This window comes from Labrus mixtus, chromosome 16 (genome assembly GCF_963584025.1).
Source record: "Labrus mixtus chromosome 16, fLabMix1.1, whole genome shotgun sequence".
In the NCBI taxonomy this organism is placed as follows: domain Eukaryota; kingdom Metazoa; phylum Chordata; class Actinopteri; order Labriformes; family Labridae; genus Labrus; species Labrus mixtus.
This window is the reverse complement of record NC_083627.1, coordinates 1583928-1602332: the sequence shown is the minus strand read 5'-3', so window position 1 is coordinate 1602332 and position 18405 is coordinate 1583928. Positions and strand designations below refer to the sequence as shown.

The following is an 18405-nucleotide window of genomic DNA, read 5'->3' as shown; positions in this document are numbered from 1 at the left end:
ATCACGACTTCTCTCTGAGTAAATTCTGCAAAGTAAACAAGAAACGTTCATTAAAGTGATGCTGAAAACCAGCTCCATACACACACGTCCTCGATTTACAACTTAAAGGGACACTTCACCCGCTGAAACATGAATCTGTGTTGACATCGGGTCATATATGTAGACATGTGAAATACATTTTGAAGTTGGTGCCTTCTTGACAGAGAAAAGTCAGAAAGTGTCTTTTTGGCTCATGTGGATGAAAGACACCAACTCCCAGAATGCACAGCACCGCAGGCCACTCCCACTAAGTTTACTTCATAAGACCGTTTCCTCAACTGATTCAGAGATTTCTTCCAGAATTGATCTTGTAAATTCCTGTCAGAAAACAGACTCTATGTCTGTGTCCATAGACAAACAGTGAGAGCACCGACACTACCAGTCGGCCCCAGCTCCAGCCGGACCGGGCTCCTCGTCCAGCAGCCGCCTCGCCTATATTGCGGCTCTTAGAGATAGCCACGAACATCCGATTAGAGCACAAGACCTTCAAAATCCAGAGACCAAACACTGAAACACGTCGCTCTGATAAAGGTGATGTTTGCTGGAGCCTCTTCCATCCTTCCACTCTCCATGCAGCTGGCTCGTTGGTGCCAGAAAACTCGACTCAGGTAACACTTTGATGAATTAATCAAATTTGATTCATTTATCAAAGTGTTACCATGATTATGTCTTTTGGTTTTATTTTGTTTATTTCTTTTGGCGCTTTCATCATTATTATTATAATTACTATTCTTATTATTCTTGTCTCTACATGAATTTGATGACATCTAGATGTTGCTTTGCACTGGGGGGGGGGGGGGGGGGGGGGGGGTGTCAGTACGGTGCTGTTGTAAGACGGGTTAAAGATGTATGTTACTGTCTTGTCTGCATTGTGTCTATTGTTTGAGGTAAAATGAATTAAAATAAAATCATTGAAAAAAAAAAAACTTGACTCTGCTTCAAATGTCATCCAGCTGTCAACAAACCCCTGACAGAAGCAGAAGGTGTCTGTCGGACTCTTAAACAGAGACAGGAAGCAGCTGGTGGCATAAACCAAACAAACGTCTGAGAGGGTTTTTAGCCGACAGTCAAAATATTCCATGTTTGTTCTCGACTGATAACACAAGTCCTCGTCGTAAACGAGCCTCTGGGATTTAAAAAAATGTTTTCACTGATGTTTTTTTATAAACAACAAATATAAAAACTCTTCGCTGAGATAAAGTCGGCTGGGAATGAAAAATGGAAGAAAATAGATTAGAGGGAAAGAATAATAAGAACCAAGGAGCAATAAAAGAGAAACGGATTAAACAGAGTGATTACAGGAGGAGGAAGAGGAAGAGGAAGAGGAGGAGGAGGAGGAGGAGGAAGAGGAGGAGGAGGAGGAGGAGGAAGAGGAAGAGGAAGAGGAGGAGGAGGAAGAGGAGGAGGAAGAGGAGGAGGAAGAGGAAGAGGAGGAGGAAGAGGAGGAAGAGGAGGAGAGCAGAAGAGGAGGAGGAGGAAGAGGAAGAGGAAGAGGAGAGGAGGAGAAGAGGAGGAGGAAGAGGAAGAGGAGGAGGAAGAGGAGGAGGAAGAGGAGGAGGAGAAGAGGAGGAGGAAGAGGAGAAGAGAAGAGGAGGAGGAAGAGGAAGAGGAAGAGGAGAAGAGGAGAAGAGGAGGAGGAAGAGGAGGAGGAAGAAGAGGAGGAAGAGGAGAAGAGGAGAAGAGGAGGAGGAAGAGGAGGAGGAAGAAGAGGAGGAGGAGAAGAGGAGGAGGAAGAGGAGAAGAGAAGAGGAGGAGGAAGAGGAGGAGGAAGAGGAGAAGAGGAGAAGAGGAGGAGGAAGAGGAGGAGGAAGAAGAGGAGGAAGAGGAGAAGAGGAGAAGAGGAGGAGGAAGAGGAGGAGGAAGAAGAGGAGGAGGAAGAGGAGAAGAGGAGGAAGAGGAAGAGGAGAGGAGGAAGAGGAAGAGGAGGAGGAAGAAGAGGAGGACGAGAGGAGGAAGAGGAAGAGGAGGAGGAGGAAGAGGAAGAGGAGGAGGAAGAGGAAGAGGAAGAGGAGGAGGAGGAGGAAGAGGAGGAAGAGGAAACTGAGACGGGAGGAAGAGGAAGAGGAAGAGGAAGAGGAGGAGGAGGAAGAGGAAGAGGAAGAGGAGGAGGAAACTGAGATGGGAGGAAGAGGAAGAGGAAGAGGAGGAAGAGGAGGAAGAGGAGGAGGAGGAGGAAGAGGAAGAGGAAGAGGAAGAGGAAGAGGAGGAGGAGGAAGAGGAAGAGGAGGAGGAAGAGGAGGAGGTGGAATCTTTAAGCCTGTTTTACAGGAGAATCATTATTTTGACTCTTCCTGACAGTGAATCTAAAGGTAAGAGGTTTGATTCCTCGGTTATCAGCGAGTCCTTTAGGTTTTTTTTTACGAGGCTCATCAGAGGAGGTGTGAGTGGATTTATTCTTTAATGGAGGTGACACCGACCCTGAAATAACGACGTGTAATGAAAGTTATTAGAAAACACATTTCAGTGAGTGTAACCTCGGCGCTCGCTGACAGACACACTCAGGAGATAAATGTGAGATTTTTTATGGAGTTTTCTTAATCGTCCTTCAAACACAAAGCTGACATTGCTCTCTCTGTGTGTGTTTTTTTTTATTTCCTGTCCTCTGAGCCCTGACTCCGCTCTTCAATCTTTCATCTTCATAATAGTGTCTGCTTTTTTCATCTTCCCTTTAGATTTGATGGAGGGTGAAAAAAAGGCAGAGAACGAGGAGCTCCATTTTCAATCTGCCGACGACGACTTTGAAGCCATCTTTTGGCCTTTTGAAAAAAAGGAAATAAAAGAGGGGAAGTTTTTAAAAGAAATGTTCAGAAAGGAAAACGAGCAAAGTGTCAGAAGAGAGGAGAAAAGGAGGACTGCGCTAATGGAGTCAGACTGAAGGATAAAAAAAAGGTTTTCTTTTTCACTCTCTGAAATGTATCTCTAGAGGGAGGAGGACCGAGAGGCAGGCGGACATGAGTAGGAGGGAAACACCTGAACACACCTGTATGAGGGAGACTTAAAGAGGACTGAGGCCGGGACCAGCGTCCAGGCCGGGAACAGCAAAATAAAATAAAAAACAATTATAATAATAAATAATAATAATAAAAAAAAAATAATAATAATAATAAATAATAATAATTTTAAAAAAAAGTGTTATTTATTATTTTATAGTGTGTGCGTGTGTATGAGATTAACACAAGTGTTTTTGTATTTGTGCCTTTGTGTGTGTGTGTGTGTGTGTGTGTGTGTGTGTGTGACAGGTTCTGACAGGTTCTGACAGGCTGTGATGAATTTTGCTATCATTTCACAGTTTGGGTTAGCAGAGCAGCGCTCCTCGGAGATCTTCACACAGCCGGCTTCACTGACTGAAAACGCTGAGGAGATGTTGCCATGGCAACGCCACAAAACAACAACAGCATCATCACGATGGAGGAAGCCACGGTTAAAAGCGGGATGTTTGGTTTGTGTCTTGCTGCAGTCCCTCCATGAAGTCTAAAGGCCTTTACACACTGAGTCCGTTGTTTTTTTTATGCATGCTAAAAAAGAAAACACGCTCTCATGTTGTGTCAGTCATGTTTGCACAATCCTTAGGCTGCCATGACTGCTAATTTCCACATAGTCAGAGTGCGCTGTGTTCTGTCAGCGCCACAGTTTTGAGCCATCGGACGGCGCCCAACCTGCCCCACTGGGTCTGTTTCTGGAGCATTAGCCCTGTTTTGGTCTCGGTTAGTACAACACTATGAGGGTCTGATATCAATCTTACAAACAGTCAGACTGCAGGGTGCACACCAACACTTTCCTCTGGTTATTTTGGATCCCGTCTATTCCAAGAATCGACAAACGACACAGAAGAGGAGTAAGAGATGTTTTTATTTAAAACAGGCTGACTGCGGTCCTCACAAAGATAGAAGAACGGGAATGATCCTGCAAAGATGTGTGTCAGGGTTTTTATTTCCTGTCCTTTTGCATCTTTCACACGTCTGACACACACACACACACACACACACACACACACAAACACACACACTGTGCTGATGCGGCATACATCAGTAACACTTGTGTGTGTGTGTGTGTGTGTGTGTGTGTGTGTGTGTGTGTGTGTGTGTGTGTGTGTGTGTGTGTGTGTGTTTCGTCGTATGTTTGCATGTTTTTCAGAGTACTCATGAATTATTTATGTGGATTTTTCAAACATCTGACTGCCATATGCACACACACACACACACACACACACACACACACACACACACACACACACACACACACACACACACACACACACACACACATTCTCCATGTTGTCTCACAAATATTTAAATAATAGAAAGTGAACAAAAAGATTTATATACCATCGTTCCCAACAACCACCGCCCTCCTCCTTCTTTATGTTCTAGTGTGTTTTGTTCATTCTTGAGTTCTGTGTGTCTTCAGTGTTTCATGTATTTATTTTGTAGTTGTCCTCAGTGTTTCTTGTCTTGTGTCCATTCCTTCCTCTGTGTGTTTCCCTCCATTGTGATTGCCCTCATTGTCTTCACCTGTGTCATTAGTCTCACCTGTGTTTGATTACTCCTGTGTCTATTTAGTCTCTGTGTTTCGTCCCTTCTGTGTCAGTTCATTAAATGTGTTTGTCGCTTGTTGCAGTGTCAGTTTTTGCTTGTGCTCCTGTGTGGCTCCCTGTTTTTGATCCCTGTGTTTTTTGTTGAACTTTTGGAAGTTTTTGATTATTAAATACTTTTAGTTTATTCTGCACTTGGGTCCACCTCTCCTCTCCGACAATCATGACATAAATGTGAAAATCTTCTGCTTTGGTTTAGTTTTTAACAGCTTTAGTTTTTTTTGTCTCTGTATCGTGAACAGTTGGGAGAAAGCTCTCAAACAACTTCTTTCAAAAAATGTCATTTAACGCTCATGCACCATTATGGACATTTTTGTCCATTTGGTCAAATGTATCCTCTTCATCTGGCCATCATTTTGTCTGTGTTAGTGCATATGGCACCATTTCTTTTGTAAGAAAGTCTCTCTCTCGACACTTTTTTTTTTTTTAAATAGATCAATAGAACACTGAAACATGTTTACTACCCTCTTAAGTCACAGGAAAAAAACAAAAATGTCCACTTCCAAAAAACTGCTATAAAAATAGAACAGATTGATATTTTTTTCTACTTTTTTTTGCATAAATCTCTTGAACAACTTCAGCACTGCTCAAAACTACCAAACATTCAATCATTTTTAGGAATTTAACCCTTTAAATGCCAGAATCATGTAATCAAACTGGCGTTTAAAGGGTTAAATTCCAGATAATTATTCATCGTAAATTACACTGATGCCTGAGGGTTAAAACATTTGAACTTCTGTCAGATAGCTGATCAACAAATCACCTGAGATGGATCATGAGGATCGGTTGTATTTAAGTTAGCTTTGTAAACACTCAGTTGAATTATCATAAATGGATCCCCTCTTACTTCTCCTGTAGTCTCTGTGCATTAAACATGACGTTATGTATTTGTTGTGATTGTGATGTCACATCTCAGATATGCATCAACATGATTCAGCATCACATTTAAAGCACACGCACCATCCTGATTGTTCTTTTTTTTTACTGACTTCAAACAGATCCAGGTGATGATGAATCTTCTTATTTGTTTGCACTTTTGTTTTCCAATCCTCCTACTTTACATTTAAATAGAGCCGAGGAGAAAAAATATGCCGCTCTGTGCAGTCAATTATTCCTGCAGATAACAAAACGTGTGTTTGTCGTGTTTTTGGGGGGAATAACTTTTGAGTCTGCAAACAGAGAACAGAGAGGAAACCTGCAGGACGTGCAGATTGTAATCTGTGAGTCGTTGCTGAATTGAAGGATGAGGACGCAGAAGCTCAAAGAGAAGACGTGTGAATGTGCTCAGAAAGCTAATGAAGCCATTTGTTTGAATGTGTCCGAGGTAAACAAAGAGCTCAGTCACTGAAGGGAGCTCAAACTGCAGAAACACAACAAGATTTATTGCTTCAAAGTTGATGCTTTTTGTCGCTCTACTTGTGTGAGCGTGCAGTCCAACATAGAGACGTTCTTTATTCCTGCATCAGCCCAGATATGGTACGGACCAACAATGCTCCTACATGATGAAATCCTTGTTTCTCTTCGTGTTCCTGTGAATTATTCAGAGGACTTCTCTGCAGCTCTGAAGGCGTCAGTCTAATTTTAACTAAGTGCTTTTAACAGAAAAAACTTCCCCCTGACCTCCGGGCGGCTCTCTCTTTATGTTTATATCGTTTCATGGTGAAAACACCATAAACGTCCTCCAGGTCTCTGTTAGCCGAGTCATGAAGAAGAAGAAAAGACAGACCGGTACCTGAAGTAGTCCTCGTTTCTCTTAAGTCTTCTTTCAGTTGGTGGTAGATCTCAAAGTAAACTCAGACTTAATAATGACCTCTTCTTTCTTTAAAGGTGACATATCCTCCTCCTCCTCTTTAGTTTAAATAAGTCTCAGAGCTCCTCAAAACATGTGTGTGAAGTTTCTTGTTCTAAATCCACTCTGATCCTGTATTTGATCATGTCTATAAACCCCTCTATTTCAGCCCTGCTCAGAACAGGCTGTTTCTGTGCCTGTACCTTTAAATATGTAATTTTTTTAATTTGGGGCTTGGGTGTACTCGGTACTTTCTCGCTCCATGTCCTATTGTTTATGGTGAGAAGGCAGACTCAGAGGGCAGAACAAACACCTAGCTGTGGGAGTGTCACCCACCTGGGGGAGGGGCGACTGCCCTTTGTGATGTCATGAAGGGAAAATCTTCAAACGGCCTGATTGAGCACACATTTTCTGAAAAGTGGAGCAGGTAAAAGACGGAAAGGATGGACTTTTCTCATCATTGGGGGGTTTGTAGACAGACTAGAGACACATGTTAGAGTTAGAGGAACATGGTGAAGTGTGTTTATGAAAATATATAATGTGTGTGTTTAACTGCAGTTCCTCGAGTGTCCACTAGAGGCTGCCTCCTACAGTGAGTCAATCCCCATAGAGTCCCATGTTAATCAGGATTTTTCTTGTTTGCTTTTCTTGCAGAGAAATCAGAGGGCTGTGTGGGTGAGAAGATCGATTCCTCTGAGATACTCGTTCATCTGTATCTGATAAATAAAAAACTAGAGGACAGAGAAAAAAAAAGACACGTCGACTCGTCCACTCTTAGGAGGGAACACACAAGTACAAAGCTTCACTTTTAAGATCTCCTGAAACAGCAGCTCATTCTTTTTATCAATCCAAATCAAAAGTCTGCAGACGGGATTAAGCAGACGAGATAAAAATGCTAAATGTCCCCAGTCTGCGAGATTGTCTCAATTGAACAAATTGAAAGTGGCCTCTCTCTCTGTTCTGTTGTTTTCATCCTCAGTTTGTTTCACTCCTTTTATCTAATTTGTTGTGAGGGAACATTTGAACTCTGGTCAAACTGCAGAATAAAAGAAGTCTCATTAGCTGCGTTTGCAGAGAGAGGCCCGATCACAGATTTAAGCTCCTCTTTAATGTTGGCTTTTTAACGGCTTACGAGGAAGATTTGAGCTGCACTCGAGGGACAGACAGACGGACGGAGGAGGAGGACTTAAGTTTAAGTAAACATTTACAGGAACGTCTGAATACGAATACAGACAAAAACGATGTTTGAAAAGGGCTCCAAACTCTCTGCATAGCAAAGTGCAAAGTGCGTTGTTTAAAGCGTATTGTTCAAATGGCGTGTTGTTCAAAGCGAAAAAGTGTGTTTAAAGGCTGTTGTTCAAAGGGTGTTGTTAAAATGGCGTTGTTCAAAGGGTGTTGTTAAAATGGCGTTGTTTAAAGGGTGTTGTTAAAATGGCGTTGTTTAAAGGGTGTTGTTAAAAGGGTGTTGTTAAAATGGCGTTGTTCAAAGGGTGTTGTTAAAATGGCGTTGTTTAAAGCGTGTTGTTCAAAGCGCAAAAGTGTGTTTAAAGGCCGTTGTTCAAAGCGTTTTGTTAAAATGGCGTTGTTTAAAGCGTGTTGTTCAAAGCGCAAAAGTGTGTTTAAAGGCCGTTGTTCAAAGCGTTTTGTTAAAATGGCGTTGTTTAAAGCGTGTTGTTCAAAGCGCAAAAGTGTGTTTAAAGGCCGTTGTTCAAAGCGTTTTGTTAAAATGGCGTTGTTTAAAGCGTGTTGTTCAAAGCGCAAAAGTGTGTTTAAAGGCCGTTGTTCAAAGCGTTTTGTTAAAATGGCGTTGTTTAAAGCGTGTCGTTCAAAGCGCAAAAGTGTGTTTAAAGCGTGTTGTTCAAAGCGCCAAAGTGTGTTCAAAGGGCGTTGTTTAAAGCACAAATGCATGTTTTTAAAGCACGATGTAAAAAGCATCTTAGCACCGCCTCCTGTTTCTTGATTGATCTAAAGTTAAGTAGCATCTGCATTTCCAACATGGCGACCGCCATCGTTGGGCTTCATACCTCCTCTTCAGAAACCAACACTGACGTCATTGAGACTACGTCCATGTTATATACAGACCGTGGATCAGCCACAAAAGAAAACCGCACGTTAAAATGTGTCCTCAGTTTGTTACAGCGAGAGTGCCATGAAACTGTGTCTGAGTCAGAGATCAGCTGACATGGAGAGCTGCTGCAGGCTTTAAAACCCACACTGAGCCGTGAGTGTGTGTGTGTGTGTGTGTGTGTGGGAGTCTTTATGTGAGGAGAGCTAAAACAAACGGGACAGCAGGTCAGCGCTGAGTTTAACTTCTGATCGATTCGACACAGAGAACAGGAAAACCAACCTCCTGAAACGCTCCACAGAGACGATGAAAACATAAGAACGCTGCACAAAAAATAACCTGAATGTTGTTTTCAGTTATGGAGAACATCGAAAGCCTCCGTTAAAATAAGCTTTTAAATCAATGCTACCAAAATATCTGCAGCTTCAAGGCGCCATATTTAAGCCTCTTTGGCGTTTCACCTTCAATGTGAACGTCACAGAGGCAGAATGAAGCGAGGAAGTGACAGGTGGCGTTACAGAGGAGAGACGGGATCAGCTGAGCCAGTGAGGGAGCGCAGCGCTGTGTGTGTGTGTCTGACTTTGTGTATGTGGAGCTCCAGCTGTTCCGTACTTCTGCAACGCTGAAACGCAATGTGAACGCCATCACAGAATCATTATTTATGTACAAAGACGAGAAGACGGCTGAGATTAGTTATTTGTGAATAAAATGATTAAGGATTTTAGGGTTTAGGGTCACCCTCACCCCCCCTGGGTCCGCCCCCGCCAAGACGACTTGAGCCAATCCAGCTCATCGCTGCACGCCCATAGACTGTCTGCACATCTACGATCTCACACACACAGACACACACACCCACATGCACACACACACACTGAAGCGTCAGCCACCACACACACACACACACACACACACACACACACACACACACACAGAAGCCAAAGGATATGATTTCATGCTCTGTGCATACTGCCAAGGACTTTTTAAGAAAGGTCCTGTGGAGACACCTGCGAAGTTGTCACGTCAAACCTTCGTCAGTCACCCCTAAGCCAGGAAAGAACCAAGTCCAGTCCATGTGCACATATACTGGGCCTGTGCCTTCAAGTATATCTAAACAACTGTGGGGAGTGATCAGTGCCATGATTCCTGATCCAATCACAGAAATAATAAGAAATGGCCATGTCATCACTGATGTTGGGCAGCACCTGTTAAACAAAAGTGGTATGTCAGCAAAGAATCAACAATGTGTCCGAGAGAAGATGCAGGAATTGGGAAGACTGATTCAAAATGCCAGGAGAGTTACTACCTTGAAAAAAATGGAGGATTTCATAAATCCTAAGAATTACTTGGAGACGGTCAAAGCTGTCAAGTTTACTTGTGGCTTTGATAGTGACACAAACAAATTCTTGATTCCATCACTGGCAAATAAACTTGGGAATGCCTTGGTTAAAGTCAGCAAACTCTTGAAAGCACAAGGTTTGATATTAAACGATGAAGAGCTGGTAAGGAATGCCACTCAGTTTCAAGAAGTCCACAGTGAGAAGTGGAACGAGATGATATCTGCAACAGTCCTAAGGAACATCGCTGAAGCAAAGTGGAATGCACCAGAACTCTTCACTGAGGATGCTCAAAAAATGCATCAGTTTCTCAGTCAAATGAATGATGAGTGCAGCAGTGCGCTTTCTGAAAATTGTTCTACAAAGGCTTGGTCAAACCTTACAAAGGTATGTTTATCACAGATCATCCTCTTTAAGGGATGCAGGGAAGGAGAGGTGGCAGCCATGCCCTTGTCTGCATTTTTGTCAAGGGACACAACTGATCCTCACGAAGATGTTGACTGGGCACTCTCTGAAGTAGAAAAAAAACTGTTCCTATTCTCTTGACTCCAAAAATGCTGTGTGCATTAGAACTCCTCGTTAAGTACAGAGAGGCTTGCGGGGTTCTTAAAGACAACAGTTACCTGTTTACAAGACCCACAGCTATGACACATTTCCGTGGTTCAGACTGCATACGAGACTTTGCAAAAGCATGTGGTGCAAAGTGTCCCGTGTCACTGACATCCACCAAACTACGAAAACATGCTGCCACCCTTTCAACAGTGCTAAACATGACAGACACAGAGATGGACCAGCTGGCCAACTTTCTTGAGATGACATAAGAATCCATCGTGAGTTCTATAGACTACCTGAGAAGACGCTGCAGCTGGCAAAAATCAGCAAGGTTTTAATGGCACTCGAGCAAGGAAGATTAGCTGAGTTCCATGGCAAGAACTTGGATGAAATCACAATTGGTCACATGGTATGTTGTCATCTTTGTTCTTTCCTTTGTCTATAATTTTTTTCTATCCTCTTGTTTAGTTTGAACTCAATTATGAGCTTCACATGGTATGTCTCTCACAGAAAGTGTTGTGGATACTGACGAGGAAGACGTTACCAGAGAGGAAGGAAACTGTTAATTTCTTGATAATGGTATGTAATGTCAATAATCTATTGTCAATACAACATGGTTTATTAAATGTATTCGACAGTATTCACAGAATTTGTTTTCCCTTTCTCTGTCCAGACTCTGCTAACACACCTGCTAACGTCCCAGCTGTGAGTCCCTGAGTTAAAGCCCTCAGAGCCCAGGACAGAGATGTAAGAATCAAACCTCTCTGGATTATCAGGAAGCTGCTGTCTCTCTCCTGGTCTCACACAGGTCAGATCTTCAGACAGGATGAGGTCTGGATCAGCAGTGTTTGGGTCCAGAATGACCGGACTGTAGCAGACCATGTCCTTCATCTTGTTCCAGATGTTGAAGCTGGAAGCACTGTTTTTAAACTAAGTCCACCCAGACTTCCCTCTCCCCAGAAACGTTTTCCAGATCCTCCTCCTGGGGTAAACCCAGGTGTTCCCAGGCTAGACGGGATATATAATCCCTCCAGTGAACTCTGGATCTGCCCCGGGGTCTTCTCCAAGTTGGGTTGGCCTGGAAAACCTCTAAAGGGAGGGTTCCAGGAGAATCCTGATCAAATGTTGAACCACCTCACCTGGATCCTTTCGGTGTGAAGGAGTAGCAGCTCTACTCCGAGCTCCTCCCCCTGAATGTCTAAGCTCCTCCCCCTCGCTCTAAAGCTGAGTCCAGACACCCTCCAGAGGAAACTCATTTCAGCCTCTTGTATCCTCGATCTTATTCCTTCAGTCTCTACTCAAAGCTCATGACCTCAGGTGAGAGGTTGGAACGGAGATCGAGCGGTAAATCCAGAGCTTTGCTTTCAGGCTCAGGATCCAATCAACCTCTCCCTAACAGATCATTATCATCAGACTCAAAATGCTTTTGTTCTGCTGATTTCTCTAAAATAAAACACCTCTGAGGAGAGTTGGTTGAATGGACAAAACTCCTCCAAACCAAGCACACACGTAGAGACAAGTTCACATGCAGGAAACGGGCTACTGCCAAATCATATTATAAAAACACAACAGAGAAGAAAGCTCATCATATTTAAAGCTTCAAAACACAAAATGTGTCACAATCCATGCTTACAAGTAAATCAGATCATCACATTAGAAGTAAAAGAAAAATGCAGCATTTAGCTTGAAGCTAAGGGCTAATATGGAGTATTATTATTTAGTGTTTGTCATTTCTAGTGATTTTAAAACTGACATGAGTTATATCTCTATTTGTACTGCTTTGATTTGTCTTCACCCCACACAACATTAGCTTTCTAAAGTGCATTGAGTTTCACATATAAAGGCACATATGTTCCCTCCCCTTCCCTTTATTACCAGTTTCAAGTTATATGGTTGAAAAGCAAACTACACAAAGCATCGTCAAACCTAGTTCATTCAATATAAAGCAGAAACTTATCCTATGGAAACAATAAAGTAAAAGAGTAATTCATTCTTTTTGGAGCACGATGAGGTATTTAAACACACGTGTGTCTGTCTGTGTGTGTGTGTGATAACCTGTCTTTCATTGTCAGTAGTGTAAAGTGCACTCTGACTCACTGCTGCTGCTTTGTCTTCTCTTCTGACCTCCACCATCTGACCAGCTTTGTTTCTTTGGAGCATTGACCACCTCCAAACCTGTCTCCACGCCCAACACCTGCCTCTGCACCAGCTTGTAATGCAGTTCCCCATTTTCCATCAGCTGACTGTGAGAGCCCTGCTCAGCCACACGGCCCTTGTCGATCACAATGATGTTGTCTGCCTTCTCCACCGTGCTGAGCCAATGAGCAATCACCAGCACCGTGCACTCCTTCATGACTGCATTCAGAGCCTGCTGAACCTGAACCTCAAAAAAATAATTCCTTGGGTTTCAAGAGGGTCCTACGCACTTGTCAGTGCTTCCGGCCCTAAATATCAATCTGTTCTATTTTCATAGCAGTTTTTTGGAAGTGGACATTTTTGTCCTTAGTGACTTAAGAGGGTAGTAAATTAAACTGATGCCTGAGGGTTAAAACAGTCATCAACACAGCTACATCCCTCTGAACAAAACTTGAGAATTTCCGTTTCCGGGCGTGTTTGGTAGGTAGATGTGATGTTTTTAAACTCAACCAGACCCGTGTATGTGTCTGGAGCCTCTGTGCCATCAGCTGGGTGTTTAGGTGTTCTATCCAGGTATTCAGAAACCTTCTCAGCTGCTCCCACTCCTTGCATTAGTCCCGTGTAAACAGATGCAATATTCTGTCAGACAGACCACAGGAGGTATTTGTTAAGGAGGGTTACGATCTTGTGTTTTCATAGTTAATAATAAAACTAGTGAAATACTTCCAGACATTCTCCCAAGTCCAGCATATATATGAAGAATGATATCAAGGCACCGCTACTCATCTGACCCGTTACTACAAGGTGACTGCCATAATAGAGAATAGCAACCTCTAAGGCCAGCTCTAAGATCTGAAACACACACACATCGTTGTTTCAACTCAGTGACACTTAAAAACATTTATTTGAAAAGATCCAAATTCCATCTTTCTATATATACTGTAAGGATCTGCTGGTACCTACACAGCTGGACCACGTGTAGCAGGAGTAGGCCAGGGCTTGTTTCTTGTTGAGCTGGAACATTACCAACAGCTTGCTGCGGTAGTTGTTGGCCTCCTCGCTCTTGTTCGGCAAAGCTTCTCACCGTCCTCATGGAGGAAATGGGTTCTTCTGCTACCTTATTGGCGTCTGCAAGGGTTGTTTGCACCTCTTTGGTCAATTTCTAAAGGTGAAATACCAAGAAGAAGTTATTACACATCTGTCTGCTAGTTGAATGATCGATAGGGGCACAGCAGTAGTTTACCTTGTAGTATTCTTAGAAGGAATCTTCGAATGTTAAAAATGTAAGCACTTGAGAACCGTAAATGTAAACATAGGAAATGCATTCAACATGCATTTAACACTTCTGGAACCCTTGAGATGCAGTGTTTTTCTGATAAATGTAGAATGTAACAAAATCTCTTATACTTTACCAGTCTTTGCTGATAATCTCCTAACTATTTAACCTGCACTCTCCTTTTGTAGGCCGTAATGCGGTTGTAGACATAGAATTTCAAGGTCTGCCATTCCCGGTTCTGGAGAGCTTCCGGTTCGGCCCTCAAACATTTCACACAGTCACAGTCAAGTGATGAATCGATTCATGGGCTTCTCGACAGCCTTCACCTGTGTCTCTTGCCAGGGTCTTCTTTTCTGGGCAGCTTTACCTGCAAGTGACCATACAAAATATGTTAATGAAAATAAAATCAAGCAAATTAAGTAATACATTTGCTTAATATAATGTCTCTAACCCACAGAGAACAATGCATAAATAGGCATTTGTATTATTCTCCATCACATAAACATTTCTCAGGTGAGAAAACAAAGATGGGTTCACACTATGACTTACAGGGGCATTATGTTTTTATTATGAGAATTTACTATACTGTCAAAAGTTTTGTATTTTAGAAAAGCCTGTATCTAAGAAAGCCTAATTGAGCAATTACTTAAGCAGTATTATGCAACCACACCCAGAAAAGTGTGATGTATTTGAAAACCCTTTGGATACACTACACCCTCTTTGGCCTTTAGTGATGTTTGATTCTCAAACCAAAATTAACTCATAATAAATGGTACTTTAACCACTTCTTACTACTAGAGCAGGGGTCAGGAACCTTTTTGACTGGGAGAGCCATAAAAGCCAAATATATTTCATTGAGAGCCATATAATATTTTTAACGTATAATAAATTAAATATGTCTTACTTTTAATGCGACTTCTGGTGCTGCATGGTTTTGCTGATGGCCTTGTAGTCTGGTTCATACGTGGTGAGGTTGAGCTTCATGCAGGCGTTGAGGCTTCCATCAGTTAAACGTGAGCGTAGGTTGGTCTTAATGTTCCTCATATGCGAGAATGACTGCTCACATGCATATGTAGAGCCAAACATGGTCAGTACGGCAATACTCACACGCTGCATTGTGTGGTATGTCACAGGAAGCTCGTTCGAAGTTTTAAGAATCAGCTGGTCTTCAGGTTGAAGAGTTTTCATTTCTGTCCACTTGTGTTCCCTCGCCAGCTCTGCTCGCTGTCGCGCAAGACTTTCCAACTCTCCATTAAGTGACTTGAACTTACTCATCCACATGTCTGATGCCTTCAGGTCAGCAACTTCCAGCTCAAAGTCTCCGATAGAGACCCCGGGGATGCATGTCAGGTCGATTTTGTCCACTGCACACTCATGTGGATGAGTGATGAACTTGAAAAGACCAGTGCACGCACAAAATTCTCCAAAACGTGCTTTGAATGACTGCAGGAGATTGGACGTAAAGCCAGCTAGCTGCTGGAGATCCAGATGTTGAGTGGAGTCACTTGCTAAGCATGCATCTCTAAATTGTTGCAGTCTTTCAAAGTGCAGAAGACGACCTGTTTCAATGTCCCTGAGAAAGACTTCCAGCTTGCTTTCAAATGCAAACACTGCTTGTTGAAGGGATGAGATTGTATTTCCAATACCTTGCATTTTCACATTTAGCTGGTTCAGATGGCCAGTTATGTCCACGAGATAGTGAAACTGCAGGAGCCAGTCAGTGTTGTCTAGCTCAGGATGCTTGACGCCTTTCATTTCAAGAAAAGTCCTGATTTCACTCAGGCAAGCTGCAAAACGGCTGAGCACCCGCAAAGCTAGCGGAATTCCCGTCACCTTGCTTGGTCCACACACGTAGTTGCTGCTGACTCGTCTGAACTCTTCGCTGCAGCTCCTCGCATGCCCTTTTCCTGCTGTCCCCCGCTGGATATTTTGATGCAAATGAAGCATGGCGCGTATCGAAGTGTCGCTTTATATTTGACCGTTTCATCGATGCAATTTTATCATTGCATATTAGACATACCGCAGATCCTGCTCTCTCCACAAATGCAAATTCCTCTGTCCACGCAGCCTGGAATGCACGGTAATCATCGTCTTTTTTTCTTTTCGCCATCTTTTCCGTTAGAAGGGTTGAAGCGGATAAACTAGTTGGCTATCTGATAAAATTGATTTCTTCACCTTTACAATGACCCGGACATGCTCGCGAGCCATTGGTTCCCGACCCGACCCACGGGTGACCCGTGAAATTTATCTTCAAAACTAATTTCTGTTTACTTTAAAATGACACAGTATTATTAAGAAATATCACAAGTATTTTAAAATCAGTTCCAAACTGAATTTTTTTTTTTTTCAACTCAAAATTGTCTGGGAGCCATATGCCGTCACCGGAAGAGCCATATATGGCTCGCGAGCCATAGGTTCCCGACCGCTGTACTAGAGCAATGTTTCAACACAGTGAGTTCATATAGGTTCTAACTAAACATTTATCTGTTGGTGATACTGTCTAACATGTACAGACCCACATTTAGGCCTAGGACAGTTTTCCTGTTGTTAAGGACACCACCAGGTGGGGGGAGTCCAAATGGGGGAAGAAATAAAGAAACGCTAAACCTTTGAATAAATAACAATTCACCAAAAGGTATTAAAGTGCATACTGATAAAACTTGAATAAAAAACAGTTTATGTGTACAGTTTACCTTTGGAAGAATGTCTCACTGCACTAACTCCTGAGGATACCTCCTCTTCTTGTGAAAGCTGTTTCAGTCTCTTGGATGTTGGTGAGATTGCTTCCTCCTCAGTGGTTGGAAAGACCCCCTCTTCTTTCTTTTTTCTTTTTTTTCTTTAACCTTTATTTAACCAGGAAAAAATCTCATTGAGATTAAAAATCTCTTTTACAAGAGCGTCCTGACCGAGACAGTTACAGGCTTTCAGACATAAAACACATGAACATAAATACAGGAATCACAAAAAGAACCATTCATCAGAATCTGTCAGAAGTCATCAGCAACAAAGCGATCAAAAAGGTTCAATACGAGTTAAAACATCTACAGTCAGATATTTCTGCCTCCAGATCATTAAGACGACCTTTAAAAACATTCAAGGAAACCAGCACCCGAAGATTTAAAGTATCTTGCAACCGATTCCAAGAAGAGGTTGTTGGTTCTATGAAAAAAAACATTCAGTGCCATGCTTACCATAGGCCACATGCACTTCCAGAGTGCTAACCAAGTGGAACTTCAGAAACATTTCTACATAACAGAATACTAAGACAGATATTGCCATTATCATCAAAAAGAGGAAGGGAAAGAAAGAGTCTGGATTATGGTCAATATGGTTCGATGATGGTGAATACACAGCATGCTCCCCATCACATCCATACACTGTTCTCTCAGTGAAGAAGAAGCTTCAGAGGATCAGAGTGAATCTGGACTGTAACAGAGGAGAGCTGTCGTTCTCTGATCCTGATACTAACACACACATACACACACACACACACTTTCACTGAGAGGATGTTTCCAGTCATTAACACTGAGGATAAACTCCCACTGAAGATGTTACCAGAGAAGATCTCTGTGACTGTGTCGTCCTGATGTCGCTGGTTGTCTTTATGACAGAGCTCAGATCTGTTTGGTGGGGGGGGGGGGGGGGGGGGTAGAGTCTGTCCCTGTTCTCTGAGTGAAGAAGAGGCTGCAGAGGATCACAGTGAGTCTGACACCAACACACACTTTCACTGAGAAACAGTTTGCATGCATCAGAAGTGAGAGAAGAACTCCCACTGAGGACTTAACCACTGAATCTCTGTGACTGTAGTTTTAAAAAAAAAAACATCTTGATGATTAGAATCAAATTTCACTCATTTTTCTGAACCGATATTTGAACACCTTAACAATCAATGATGGATTAATAATGAATAATTAATGAGCCATAAAAAGCTGGTCTTCTTCTCAGTTTCTGTTTTGTTGAAGTTATTTTAAACATGAATTCATTAAATACAATCAGTTTGAAATAATTAAACTACGAGGCTCTCTCTTAAAAACAACGTATTGTCATGATTTGGTCTTATGTAGTTTGTATTTTCACTTTGTTTCCTAGCTTAGTTTCTAGTGTTTTTATTTTGTATTTCCTATACCTGTGTTTCTTTGTTCTAGTGTGTTTTCTTGGTAATGTTTCATTCTTGAGTTCTGTGTGTCTTTTAGTGTTTCATGATTTAGTTTGTAGTTGTCCTCAGTGTTTCTTGTATTGTATTCCTGCCTCTGTGTGTTTCCCTCCGTGTTGATGACCCTCATTGTCTTCACCTGTGTCGTTAGTCTCACCTGTGTCTGATTACCCCATGTGTCTATTTAGTCTCTGTGTTTCTTGTCCTCTGTGTCAGTTCATTGTTTGTTGGTATTTGTCAGTTTTTGCTCGTGCTCCTGTGTGGCTCTCTGTTTTTGATCTGTGTTTTTTTTGTTGAACTTTTGGAAGTAAGTTTTTGTTTATTAAATATATTTAGTTAATTCTGCACGTGGGTCCAGTTCCTTGTTGTTCCCCTGAACGTGACACGTATAACTGTCCTTATCACCTGTTCTGAGTTTGAGTCTTTCTGGAGCTTCATCCTGTAAAGGTTCGGCTCTGTGGCTTTGTTAT

The 18405-nt window shown here is 42.3% G+C and overlaps 1 protein-coding gene and 1 pseudogene across 1 annotated transcript; both read right to left on the bottom strand.

The window, feature by feature from the left end:
• LOC132991490 (octapeptide-repeat protein T2-like) overlaps positions 1-11261 on the bottom strand; it is a 72293-nt pseudogene extending 61032 nt beyond the window's left edge.
• A 1564-nt stretch (positions 11262-12825) lies between these two features.
• Positions 12826-13636, bottom strand: LOC132991131 (ABC-type oligopeptide transporter ABCB9-like). The gene is made up of 3 exons (XM_061059764.1): positions 13470-13636; positions 13230-13358; positions 12826-13145 (listed from the first exon to the last, which is right to left on the bottom strand). The coding sequence occupies exons 1-3, from the start codon at positions 13527-13529 to the stop codon at positions 12897-12899; spliced, it is 438 nt and encodes a 145-aa protein (XP_060915747.1). The 5' UTR covers positions 13530-13636; the 3' UTR covers positions 12826-12896.
• Between the last annotated feature and the right edge of the window lie 4769 nt (positions 13637-18405).